The sequence below is a fragment of the Typopeltis vanoorti genome, chromosome 1, assembly GCF_054136105.1.
Source record: "Typopeltis vanoorti isolate ZY-2024b chromosome 1, IOZ_Tvanoo_1.0, whole genome shotgun sequence".
NCBI lineage: Eukaryota > Metazoa > Arthropoda > Arachnida > Uropygi > Thelyphonidae > Typopeltis > Typopeltis vanoorti.
Genome location: NC_143549.1, coordinates 22,671,643 through 22,685,133, shown reverse-complemented (window position 1 = coordinate 22,685,133; position 13,491 = coordinate 22,671,643). Strand labels below are relative to the sequence as shown.

At 35.1% G+C, this 13,491-nt stretch overlaps 1 protein-coding gene across 1 annotated transcript in view; it reads left to right on the top strand.

The window, feature by feature from the left end:
• LOC150109830 (5-aminolevulinate synthase, erythroid-specific, mitochondrial-like) overlaps positions 1–13,099 on the top strand; it is a 180,870-nt gene extending 167,771 nt beyond the window's left edge. Inside the window, exon 11 of the mRNA XM_090414713.1 lies at positions 12,871–13,099. Coding sequence (XP_090270839.1) covers positions 12,871–12,978 — 108 coding nt within the window. The 3' untranslated portion in view covers positions 12,979–13,099. The remainder of the gene's footprint in view (positions 1–12,870) is intronic.
• The last annotated feature ends 392 nt before the right edge of the window (positions 13,100–13,491 follow it).

Sequence of the window (13,491 nt, the reverse complement as noted above, 5' to 3'; positions counted from 1 at the left end):
CATAACATCCAATGGCAACCCATTCCAGTCATGCACCACCTTATGAGAGAAAAATCTAGCTCCCCAACTCTTCTTAGCAGAACTCATTCTCAGTATTTCGGTTGATAAATTCTATCAACTGAAATACCGTATGATCATTTTAGAAGTTGTCTTAATCACTTCACTGCTCTGTCTCCTGTGTCTGCATCTACAAGTTTTCAGTCTGTCTTCATAATCAGTATCCCACAATCCTGGTATAATTTTTAACACAACTCTGTATTCTCTCCACTATCAGTATTGCAGTGGAAACCAGAAGACCAGACCTGCGCACAAAAGTCCAAGTGAGGTCTTATCAAGACCTTGTAAAGAAGTAAATTGACATCCTTGTCTTTACATGTTAAAGTTTTCTCTTTGGTCCACTGTTATTCAATATATACATTAATGATACTGGGAAGGATTTAACAGGTGACACAGTAATTTGCTGATTATGCAAAGATAGATAGGGTAATCAGGAATGCTGTTGATATAAAGTACTTGCGGAATGATTTGAATAGGCTGGAATTGTGGGAATGGGGAAAATGGAGTCAGTTCAGTATCAGTAAAGGCATGCACTTCGACATGATTAGATATCCAGTGTTGTATTATATTGGTGGGAATATGCTAGAAAAAACAAATCAGGCTAAGGATCTTGGAGTGTTAGTAGATAGCAAGCTAAAGTTCATGGGCCATGTAACAAAGATTGCAAATACCCATGAACTTCAGCTTGCTATCTACTAACACTCCAAGATCCTTAGCCTGATTAGTTTCTTCTAGCATATTCCCACCAATATAATACAACACTGAATATCTAATCATGTCGAAGTGCATGCCTATACTGAAATGACTCCATTTTTACCATTCCCACAATTCCAGCCTATTCAAATCATTCCACAAGTACTTTATATCAACAGCATTCCTGATTACCTTATCTATCTTTGCATCATCAGCAAATTACTGTGTTGCCTGTTAAATCCTTCCCAATATCATTAATGTATAGATCGAATAACAGTAGACCAAAGAGTGATACTTGGGGTACACCACTAGTTACCTTAAATCTTGCAGACTCATATCCTCCTGTATGCTACTTTTTGATATGTCAGTCAGCCATCCCCTTAACCATGCTAATATTTTATAATCCAAACCCATATTCTCCAATTTATGCAACAGTTTTCCATGCTGCATTCTGTCAAACCTTAGCAAAATCCTAGTGTCATGATGTATCCATTTTCCCCTTGTATAGCAATGGTAACATTATTATAGAATGTGAGCAAGTTGCTAAAACATGACCTTCCCTTAGTTAAACCCATGCTGTTCATCGCAAAGTAGAGATTCACTGTCAGCCCATTTCTGAATGTGAGCTCTAACCAATTTTTCCAAAATCTTCACCTGAGATACTGATTGGTCGATAGTTGGATACCTCGGTCTTTGCACCATCCTTGTGCAATCGGATTACCATACGTTCTTTCTATTTCTGCAGAATCTTCCCTGTTCTGAGATTCAAATTATGTAACCTGAATTCCTTTTCCAATGATCTTTTTTTCCATTTCTAAACTTCTAAGCTCAAAATACCACCATCTGCCTGTTCTCCTACACTAATTAAGCAATTTATAAGACAAAAAAACTTTTATCCTAGCAGCAAGCATTATGGAATAGAGAGTAACTAGAAGTTCTATCAGATCAATCATGAAATCAAATTGTGACGGTCTTGTCTACACAGGAACCACAAAGAGAAAGTTGTATTTGCTCATTTCTGCATAGGTCAGTCATCTTGCACTTCTTCTAGTTAAAGAGTGATGATATGCTTATGTTTAAGTTCTGTGATTCAGTTTTATCCATAAGACATATCTTAAATAATTGCACTCATTTGCAGTCACTGTTTGTCATTTTAATAATCTAAGCCCCACATACTAAGACAGATTTTATCAGATTTGTGACAAATTAATTTTTTGTATACATTCTTACAGAGCATTAATGTTTATAATTGTATCTAGTATGTATGTTTTATATATTTAATGTATATATTATGTATAGATATTTTAATTCGTGTTTTTATACCTAGTTGTTTTTCTAATGTTTTTCTCTACCTTTTTTACTCATTTTATACACTGCATTAAATACTAGTTTTCTTATACAAAAGATGTTATTTAACTGTCTATTATCTATTACTTTTTAATGCCATTTGACATATGATGCCTGTTGCTCTTGCACCAGTAAACCCAAACAAACAAAACCAAAACCCCTTTGAACTTGAAACTGCCAGTCATTCAGGATGGTTATCTTTATGTTTAGTGTTGAATGCAAGTGCTTCTCCCTCCTTTCCTGATCACTGTGGCTTAAATATATCTTCTTATTAAGAAAAGTTATTTAGAAGTTTTGTTTTCAAACTCAAGAAAAAATGAAGAGTTTGAAAACAAGAACCAAATCTAGGAAATTTGTTGGCATATTCTGAAGAAAACAAACTGATTCACTCATGGATAGAAAAATAAGAACTCTATGGCAGAAGGAAGTTAAAGAGGCAGTGATGGAAAAGTAGAAAGCATATCAAAAGTTCTTGCCTAGTAAATGAGCTTGTTCTCAGAGGATGTAGAGAAAATTATAAGAAAGCAAAGCACTGTGAAAAACTAAGTCATGAGAAGACTTTCACAAGAACATAGAAAAGAAATATCAGGGAGGTGGCAAAATATTCTGGAGGTTATTGAAAAAACTTAGAAATGGAGACAGGAGTACTCTAAAAGTAATCAGATGATAAACATATGAGAACTGAAGATAAAGATATTCTAGGTGTTTGAGATCATTACTTTGAAAGATTGCTAAATGAAACAAGGTGACTTCACAGTGGTAAAACCATTCAAGAAGAATGCAATCAGAATTATATATCAGTACTTGAGGTAGAAAACCATCAAAAACCTAAAGTGTGGAAGGATAGCTAGAGTAGTAGATAATCGACCTGAAATGCTCAAATATGGTGGTATAAAAGTTTTACAGTGACTACCTTGCATAAGTCAGAAGACTTGGTCGTATTATCCATGATTGGTCATTTGTACTATGGGAGTTCTACTTTATCTATAAAAAGGGAAATAAAACTGAAGGTGAGAATTACAGAGGAATTTCCCTACTGAGTATTCCTTACAAGATTTATGTAATACTCAAGTAAGGATTAAAAAAAAAAAAAAAGTTGGAGAAGGGAAGCTATGAAAAGAACAAGCTGCATTCTGACCAAATAGAGGTTGTCAGGATCAGATCTTCACTTTAAGAGAAGTAGTTTAGTAATCATGGGAATATAACAAGGATCTTATCTAAGTTTTGTTGATCTGGAAAAGGCATATAACAAGGCTGCCAGAAGAAAATCCTGTTCAAAATGACTACTGTTTTATGGTATAAAAGGGACATTATATTTAGCAATATGTAGCCTATATTTGAGTTTGTAACTCAGTAGTTAAAATTTAAATGTGTGTGAGGTATGATGGGGATTTGAACTGCTACTGTAGCCATGAAGGCTTTGTAGGAATCCTGAAAATTTCTAGTGAATATTATGGATCTCAGGTCAAAGAACTTTAGTCATGTGGAATAACTTGGGGGCCCCTGTAACAGACCTTGCTGTATATAACTACAGGGAAGAAGATGCCAAAAAAAAAAAGGACGCCATAGAATGAACTCCAGTAATATGGCTTTATGAAAATGATATCCTAAAGCTATCAGGACAGATGTCATTGGATCAAGTTCATATGAAAACCATAAATAGGCTCTTACAAATAGTTACTTGGAATGTTAGTCATTATACCAAACTGGTAAATTTGGTAATTTAATGAAAAAGATGCTAAATATGGAGGTGGACATAAGAGTTTGTGACATAAAATGGACAGGAAATGGAAAAATTGAAAAGAATAACTTTGCATTTATTCTGGAAGTGAAGAACACATAAGAGGGGTTGGAATTATGATGGGGGAAAAAAAGTTTCCAAAAAAAAAAAAAAAGTGTTCTTGGATATAACACTTACAGGAAAAACCTTTTGACATGGTAATCTCCAGGTTATGCACCTACTGACTTCCATTGTAGTGAAGAGGTTGAAGAGTTTTGTTGTTGATGATATGAATGACAGAGGTGTAAGGTTAATTGAGTTTTGCGAGCAAAATGATCTGATAATAGCAAATGCCTTCCTTCTTTCAACAACCAAAAAGACAGTTTGTGAAAGCCCAGTTGGTGATACCAGATTGATTATATAAATAATGATTAGAAAAAAGATTTTGAAGTATTGTGCATAAGAAACATATTCAGGAGCAGATATAGACTCAGACCACATACTAGTTGTTTCAAAATTAAAAGTAAAACTAAAAAAAAATAATAAAGAACTTCATCTATATTTCAATTATCTAAAGAATGACTCAGTTAAAAATAAGTATGCAACAAAAATTAAAGGTTGTTTTGAATACTTCTCATTTACAACATGAAATGGAAACTAATAACAAACTGAAGATAGAAAAAGTATGGCAAGGAGAATGAAAAAAAGAATGGCAAGGAGAATGAAAAAAAGAATGGCAAGGAAAGTTAAAGTGCTACCCATAACTATATCCACAGGAAGAATCAACATAGAAGAAAAACTATAGATGAATGAAAATCTGTTCAGTAAAAAAAAGACAAGCAAAAAATTAATTAAGAATAAAAATCTTTACATGCTTTCCTTATTATATTGTTTATTGATGAAAAAAATATGGCTTCATAATAAATGCAATGAAAGAGAATGCCTAGAAGTAAAACAACAAACTCAAGAAGTACACCAAAACATAACAGAAATAACAAACAAGAGAATGAATGGTTCACACAACTTTTTTATCAGGAGCAGTTAAAGCAAAATGTTATTTGAAACAAAAGTTAAGAAAAAATGGGATGAATACATTTTAGATCTTTTTAAAGATGAAGAGAGAGAAATAATACCAGAATTTAACAAGCTTGATGATGGTCCCCAAAAACTACAAGAAGAATTATTAAGAGCTATAGAGTAAATGAAAACAGGAAAAATACCAGGTCAAGATGATCTTAGTAAAGAAATGCTAAAAGCCCTAGAAGAAAGGGAAATAGAAAAGTTAAGGAAACTATTTAGTAATATTCATGAAAGTGGGTATGTTTCTAATAAACTCAACAATTCTATCTTTATACACATCTTGAAAAGGCTGGGACAGCTGAATATATGATAGAAAGTTATAAGTTACTAAAAGATACTATAAGATTGACGCAGAAAAAATTTTTCAGGACATGGAAAGTAGAGGGAAAACAAAGGGGGTCATACTTGGAAGTTATCTAAGAGTGTGTTTAGTAAGGATGTGCAGACTAGGTTCTTTACGTGGAGAGTGGTGAATGAGTGGAATGGACTGCCAGAGTTGGTTGTGAGCTCCCAACAGTGAATAGGTATTGTGTTAATGGATGGAATGGGTCTTCTGCAATGAGTCTTGACTCCATGAAGTGCCCATATAAATAATAATAATACATTGAAAACGTCACCTGTCCTGAATGATGAACCTATAGAACAAGTAAAATATTTTGGCAATTTAGGCACCATTTTTAATGAAATGGCAAGTTAAATATAGAAAAAGACAATAGAATTAACAAAGTTGATGTAGTAGGAAGTCAAATGATGATGTAAGAGAGAAACTAATGAAAACACTAAACTAGCTATGTTCAAGCCAGTTTTAACTTATGGATCTAAGAACTGGGTTAAAAATACAACATTTGATTGAAGATCAGAGACGACTAGAGGTAAGAGTTCTGAGAAAGATTAGGGAAGCGAACAGGTTGCATCAATGGCAGAATCATATTAAAAATGAAGATATCAGAAAGGAACTTGGCATTTTTAGCATTCATGAATATTTGAGTAGAGCTAATTTCAAATAGTGGATACTTAAACAGCATGGATTGGGAAAGATTTGTAAAATGTATATGGATGGCAAGGGGAAGACCAAAATCTAGGTGGATTGATAGTAAAAAGCAACTTAAAAATACCAAAATATAGATCTTGTAGCTTTGATAGATTAATTTGGAGAACAATTATTGATAGGAAGAAACACTAAATTTGGTCTGTATCACTAAAAATTCTCTGTCAATGTAGTGAAGTATGTGCTAGTTACTTTCCCACGTGCGATGTAATGGTTTCATATAGTACTGTAATAATATCCTGTGTACTTCCTGAGGGTATATTAGGAATTTGATATTGATTATTTAGAAAATTCTCACCTGATTTTTTCTTTGTTTCAGAAAAAAAAAAAGTATCTCCAATTCTTCTGTAGGTTCTGCTTGGTACTTCTTACATTTGATGGTGCTTATATTGAATTTTGCTAACATCCTTATTCCCTGAAACAAAGCTTTGAATAACCAAGCAGTGTCCCATTTAATGTCATTCTATCATTTTGTATAACTTTTTTGATTTAAGCCATGCAGAATATAGTTTAATTGACTAGATCATAAATTAACTGCATATCCTCATTTGTTCAGTGTATGGGGGAGGGTTGGACATTTAGTCAAAGTTCCTGTTTAGTTTTCTGAATACCTTGAAAGACTATTTGAGACCTCTCATCCATTATCTAGCTTTCACTTATTTAAGGATTAGTTATGTAATGCCACATGAATATTTTGTGAATTTTACACAACAAAAGATTTCAAACCCATCATGTATTGATACCAAGGATTGGAGGTTTAGGATTAGATAATCTGGATTCCCTGTTCTAGAGACTAAATATACAAATGAATGACTAAGGAAGGGTAACTTTAATGAGTGCTAATGGTATGAAGATGATAGAAGCAGACAAAATAGTTGAGTTAATAAGTGTTCACTTTGCAAGGGTCTGTTCATCCAACTTGATGATATTGTCATGACAGATGTGTGATAGCAAGTGAGAATCGAAATTAATGAATTTAAGTACAAAGAATATACTGTGAGACCACCTAGGATTAAAGAAGGAAAACAAAGAACTAAGACGAGAGGCATTTAAAATTTATTGATTTACAATAAATCCACACACAGACTTAATGCATCCATCAACAGTCACATCATCTTCCCCCCCCCCCGACAATTTGGAACTACAAAAAAACCTATCTACCTGGCAAAATCGATTTGCTCAGATAACATTGCACTCAACACAACTCACCTACATAAAAAAACACTTTTTTTTTTGCCAATGGCTACACCTCCTACCAAATTAAAAAAAAAATTTAATATCACATACCCCCCCCCACCCTCCTAGAAACACAGATTACAGAAATTCTATCACCATCCCTTATATTCGTGTCGTCTCAGAAAAGATGGCCAAGATCTTAAAAAAAAAAAGCACAATCTTGCAACCACTTATAAACCACACAAAATGCTAGCAACACTTATTTATCTTCCTCCCCAAGAACCAGCTACTACCTCTGAATTTATCCAGAGTGTACCAGGTTCCATAATGAAAGGCTGCAACTGCAACCTTTCACATTATTGATAAACAGGCAGGACAGGAAAATTTCATATATCAGAACATCAGGATTACTTCTGATTCTACAGCTGCTCAGGATTAGCAGACCATGTCCTGGATACTTAGCTCAGGATCTGGTGGGGAAAAAAGTCACCTGCCTTCACCAAAGCAAATTTAAGTTTGAGAGGATTTTCCTTGAATCTGCTGCATCTCTTACCAACTATCCCAGCCTAAATAAATATAGTTGTACTAGGGGGCTCTTCCCCCTGGCACCTATGCCCCCCCCCCCCATGTTCCGGACTGGTAGGCCAGTTCTCCTTGAATTCTGATGACTCGAATTTCGAAAACTTGAAAGGGGGATCCCCCCCGTCACCTCCCCTAAGTTCTGGACCAGTAGGCCAGTTCTCCTTCAATTTCAAAGACTCAAAAGGGGGTTCTTTCCCCCTCCCCCAAGTTTTCCAGACCGGTAGGCCAGTTCTCCCCTGAGTTTCAAATAACTTGGAAAAAAGTGACAGAAAAACGTTACACAAAAAGGCTTATCATTTTAATATATATAGGATAGATTAAACTGCCCCTCATATGGGAAGCCCCATCTGCAGACAGTCAGCCCAACAGTCAAACCCAACTAAAGCCCATAGGTGGCATAAATATATAGGACTTTAAGTCTTCCTGTATCTCTCCTGTTCCATCCTTGTTAGTTAGGTGTGTCTGCATGCATGTATTTAATAACAGTGCATTAATCTCTAAATGTGCTGATTTAATTTTGCTGAAATAGAGGAAGTAATAATTAAATATTTTTAGTTATTACCAAGTCTATGTTGTTAATTTCCTTAACATATATGATGCTGGAGAATCAATGTATAAGTTTAAACACTAGAATCTCTTTTTGTTTTCTTTCATTACTCAGTAACCAAACACTGTCTGTCATCGTCAATCGCCCATTAACCTCATCGTTAATGAGCATGTGTACTTGTTCAACTAAGTGGCAAAAAAGAAGTCAGTAAGGGCTGACACGTTGCTGCTGATAGTGAAAAGAGAATGTCCCTGCCATGAATGTCATCTATCACAGTAGACTTGACAAATGTGAATTACAATAAAGAACGCTGAAATTATTAGAACCATCCATCATACATCTGATAAATATAGTAAATCTCACATACACCACATTTTTTTTTCATTTGACATAAATATCAATATCAGGCACATTACAAGTGCTGATTATACATAATTACAAAACTGAAACTAATAAAATTGTAATTAATACTTTTGGCTATTTTGCCTATTTTCATAAAGAGCATCCTTTGTATTACATCATGGTCTTTTTTACTCCAATTAAATTAAAACATTGATATGTATTTAAAAAAAAAAATTAATTAAAAGAAAAGTAATATAAAGGAAATAATTTTTGACATACCTTTATAGAATCCTCAAGATTAACTTTATATGGAACAGCATCAGAAATATATTGATAAAAAGTATATATATATAACTGAACTTTAAACCATTAAAATTAACTATAAACCATTTAGGACTATCATTTGAATAAATATGTTGGAACTTTTTCAAAAAAAGGGGGATAAAATAGAGATAAAAATATATGGAAATTAAAAATGCAGAAATTAAAGATGTGTGAACTAAAAACTGAAAAATACATAGTAATTTCATAATGGTCTTGAATCAAGGATGAACTACAAAATTTTAAAAAAAAAGAAGATAAAAAAATGGGAGTAACATGTGTGGTAAGTTTGAGCCTTTTCGACTAAGTGTCTTCAGATTTCATGGGAAAAAGTGAAGTCCATCATATTGGCATCAGATTTTCTGTGTTGCTTTCTCTTGACGGGAATCTTGGCCTAGTTTGTCACATGACATTTAGCTGTGTGCACTGGAACTTATTTGTTTGTGCTGTTCTGTGATTTTGCCATGAACACAAAATTAGAACAAAGGGCAAATGGTTGCAAAACTGGGGAAATCTGCCACAGAGACTCTTGAATTACTTTGTAAGGTATATGAAAACGAAGCCATAAGCTGAACTCGGTGTTTTGAGTGGCACTCGCATTTTAAGAAAAGCAGAATCACCTTGGAGAACGACTGTCCACTGTCACAACCCACGAAAATGTCAAAAAAACTTTGACAGATCAGTGCATCACCATCCAGGAAGTTCTTGTAGAAAGGCTTATATGCTGGTTAAACATGAATACTTAAGGAATTGAGAGCGTACACTAGAAATATAAATTAAATCAACTTTAATATATACTTTCCGATATTTCGGCAACGTCACATTACCATCTTCATGGGAACTTAAGATAAAGACATGTGCATGCAAGTACTACATAATAGCAAATGAGAAATGAAGCGAGAAAGCTACCGTTTTCCTAAAGTCCTAATGGTGCTCCCTGTCGGGCTATATTAGGTGTTCTTGGCCTTTGGGCTGAAGTTCTTCTGATATATGTTTCACAAATTTGGAGCAGTCTCATGCATCCAAATTTGTTAAGGTTTGGCATGTTCCTAAGGGCTGAGGCTGAGTCCATGAATAGTCTTTCATATTTGAACTTGTTGCGGTGTATTACTGTGGCTTTCTTCCACCTTATTCTGTGGCGAGTATCCAGAGCATAGTCTGCAAGCCCAGAGTGGCTGTACTGGTGAAATCGGATGTAGTCCTTGTGTTCTGAGATTCTGATATTTGCTGTCCTGCCTGTTTGGCCAAAGTAGGACAATTTACATGATTGGTCTTTAGTAGAGCGGATAAGGGATGCCAATTTTCTATATGGTCTATAACAAGAGGTCAAGTCATGTTTTTTTAGGATTTTGTTGATTTTTTCTGAGGTGCCTCGGATGTAGGGAATGGTGATGGATTTAGAGTAATCTTTTTTATGAAGGGAGGGAGGTGGGTTGTGGATAACTGGTTTTAGTATTTTTTGGATTTTTTTTTTTTGGGGGGGGAGGTAGCCATTGACTGAGAAAGTGTTAAGGATGTGATTTAGTTCAGTAGTTAGTGCTTGGTCATTTGAACAGATTAGTTTTTCCCTGTTGAATAGTGTCTTAATAGGGTGGGGGGGGGGAATTGTTGGTGAATGTATCTGCCTGTATGGGTGGGTTTTCTATAAACTGAGAAAACCAAGGTTCCATCAGGTTGGCAGGTGACTAGTGTGTTTAGGAAGGGGAGGCTGTTGTTTTTCTCTTTTTCTAGGGTGAACTTGATTCTAGGGTGTTGGTTGTTTAAGTGTATTAAGAAGGGAAGGAGTGTATCCAGGCCATGTGGCCAAATGGTGAACATATCATCAACGTAGCGAAGCCATATGGTAGGTTTTTGTGGGGCAGAGTTTAAGGCTTTCTCTTCAAAGGTCTCCATAAAGAAGTTGGCCAAGGGTGGGGAAAGTGGTAAACCCATGGCTGTTCCCTCTATCTGTTTGTAGAATTTTTCCTGCCAAACGAAATAGCCTGAGTTCATTGTGAACTGAAATAGGGCTGAGATATCGGGAGGAAATTTAGCTTGGATTAGCTCTAAGGTTTCTTTGAGGGGGGGGGGGGGGGACATTTGTAAATAAGGAGGAGACGTCAAAACTGACAATTATGTCAATATGTTGGAGTGTAAGGTTTTCTATACTGGCTTTGAAGTGGGCTGAGTTTTTTATGTGTGATGGCGTGTTGCCAGTATAGTGTGAGAGCGCTTTGGCTAAATATTTAGCTAGTTTGTAAGTGGGGGAATCGATGCCATCCACTATGGGATGTAATGGCACATTTTCTTTGTGTTTTTGGGACCCCATATATACGGGGGGGGGGGGTATAGAGTTATATGGTTTTAGTCTGTTAGTAATCTCCACAGGCCAAGAAGTGACCTTCTTAAGGAGCCTATGGAGTTTTCTAATTTGTGAGTTGGTGGGTTTGTATTCAATGGTGAGGTAAGTAGCTCGATCTAATAGTAAAGCCTTAAGCTTACCTGTGTAGTCATTATGATTGAGTACCACAGTGGCGTTCCCTTATCCGCTTTAGTGATAATTATTTCTTTGTTTTTCTTCAATTCCTGTAGAGACTTGTGGATATTGACTGACTAATGGATATTGAGAGGGTGCTCGTGAGTCAAGCGCAGTGACATGTATAAGAAGAGCTCCTGATTGGGATAAGTTTTCTAGGAATAATTAAATATATATGCATAATTGTTTGAGTAAGAGAGGCTGTAAATTTAGAAGACACATTGCCATATTAGGATGCATATCAGATACTTGCAACATTAAAAAGAAAACTGACTTCTGCTCTTTATGGAACAAGAGAGATACAGGAAGACCTAAAGTCCTGTAATTATGCCACCTATTGGCTTTAGTTGGGTGTCTTGCCTGTGGGACTGACTGTGGATGAGGGGCAATTTGGTACAACTATATTTGTTTAGGTTGGAATAGTTGGTAACAGCTGCAGCAGATTTGAGGATAAGCCTCTCAAACTCAAATTTACTTTGGTGCAATAAGGTGCTTTTTTTCCGCCAGATCCTGTGTTGCGTATCATGGCATAGTTTGCTAATCCCGAACAACTGTAGAATCAGATGTAATCCTGATGTTCTGATATATGGATGTTGGCTGTCCTACCTATGTTGAGTGCAATGTTATCTGAGCAAATTAATTTTGCCTGGTGGACTAAGGTTTTTATAGTTTCAAATTCTCTGTTAAAGAACACATAACTTATTGACTTCATTTACCTTTGGAGACAGGTCATGGAGAATCTCATGTGATTACGTTTGATCTTTCCAAAGTATTTATTTCATGGAGGTAGTATAGCCCTCTTTCTAAGCTGCCATCTATGGTCTCCTTGCTGCCCTTTGTAATCATTCACAAAGAGTATGAAGGAGACCATAATAGCAGCTTAGAAAGAAGGTTAGATTAACCACAGAGGAAGTCACGTCATGGTGGATGGTTCCTTCTCATCTTATTTTTCTATCACCACCAGAATATCGCGAGGCTCTTTGCTTTTACCTACACTCCTCTTGTATATGAATGATTCTCTCACTAACAGCCTAATCAAGGAACCAAAGAATAAAGTGTCTTGTCATCATAGCTCTACTGATGACAAGACACTTTATTCCTCTCTTTTATAATACCTTCTAGTACTCATTTGACTCAAGCTTCAAGATCTATTGCTAGTGCCTTACACACCAATCTTTAACTATTCTCAAGTAGAGTAAGAATGCTTTATTTCCTGGAGGAAAAATTATGCACTCTGAAGGAAAAGGATGTGAATTAACTTTACCAGTTGGTTTACATTTGGTTTCTAGACAGGATTTGCTCTAACCTTTAGCAGACTCTGGTATTAAACTTTTCTCATATTAAAAAAAAAAAAAAAAAAAAAAAATATGTGTGTGTGTGTGTGTGTGTACTAGATCATACATAAATAAATGTATAATTTTTTTTCTCTTCCTATCCCATAGGAATGTGAATTTTGCAAACAACCTCTTCATTTTAAGCAGCTGGAAGCAAGAGTTAGACTTCCGTGTGGATTTCAAGAAGGCTGCCCTCAACTAGTTGCTGTTCACTGAACCCAGATAGTAGTTGGAAAAGCTATATATTTTCTTTAGAAAAATATTTATGTGAAGAGATATGTTTAGTTGTAAGATCTATAGTAACTAAGTCTCAAATAAAGCATTTCCTTTTAAGCAATCTCTGTGTTTCATAAGATTTAATGAAATGTACAGAAACAATGAAATATGTATTTTGGGTTTTCCAAGTACATAAAGCAGTCCAAGATAAAAATTTAGTTTACCTTAAATGGCTCAACTACAGAGGGGGGAAAAAAAGCAAGGTGTGAGTAGGAACCTTCCCATACTGTACTCTTTTGTCAAAAAATAAAAATTCAGTCCAACATACATCATTCTAACTGTGAGTTACCTTGATTACCATTGTAGGACATGTGAGATTACTAATATATTATCAAATTCTTAATATGTACTTTCAAGCAATGTAATATTACTACATGAAAACTTTGCATTATTACTAATTTTCTGTCAGCAGTTTTCCTTCATTAGTCTGTTTCTGTCAGATGTTTCAGCTCT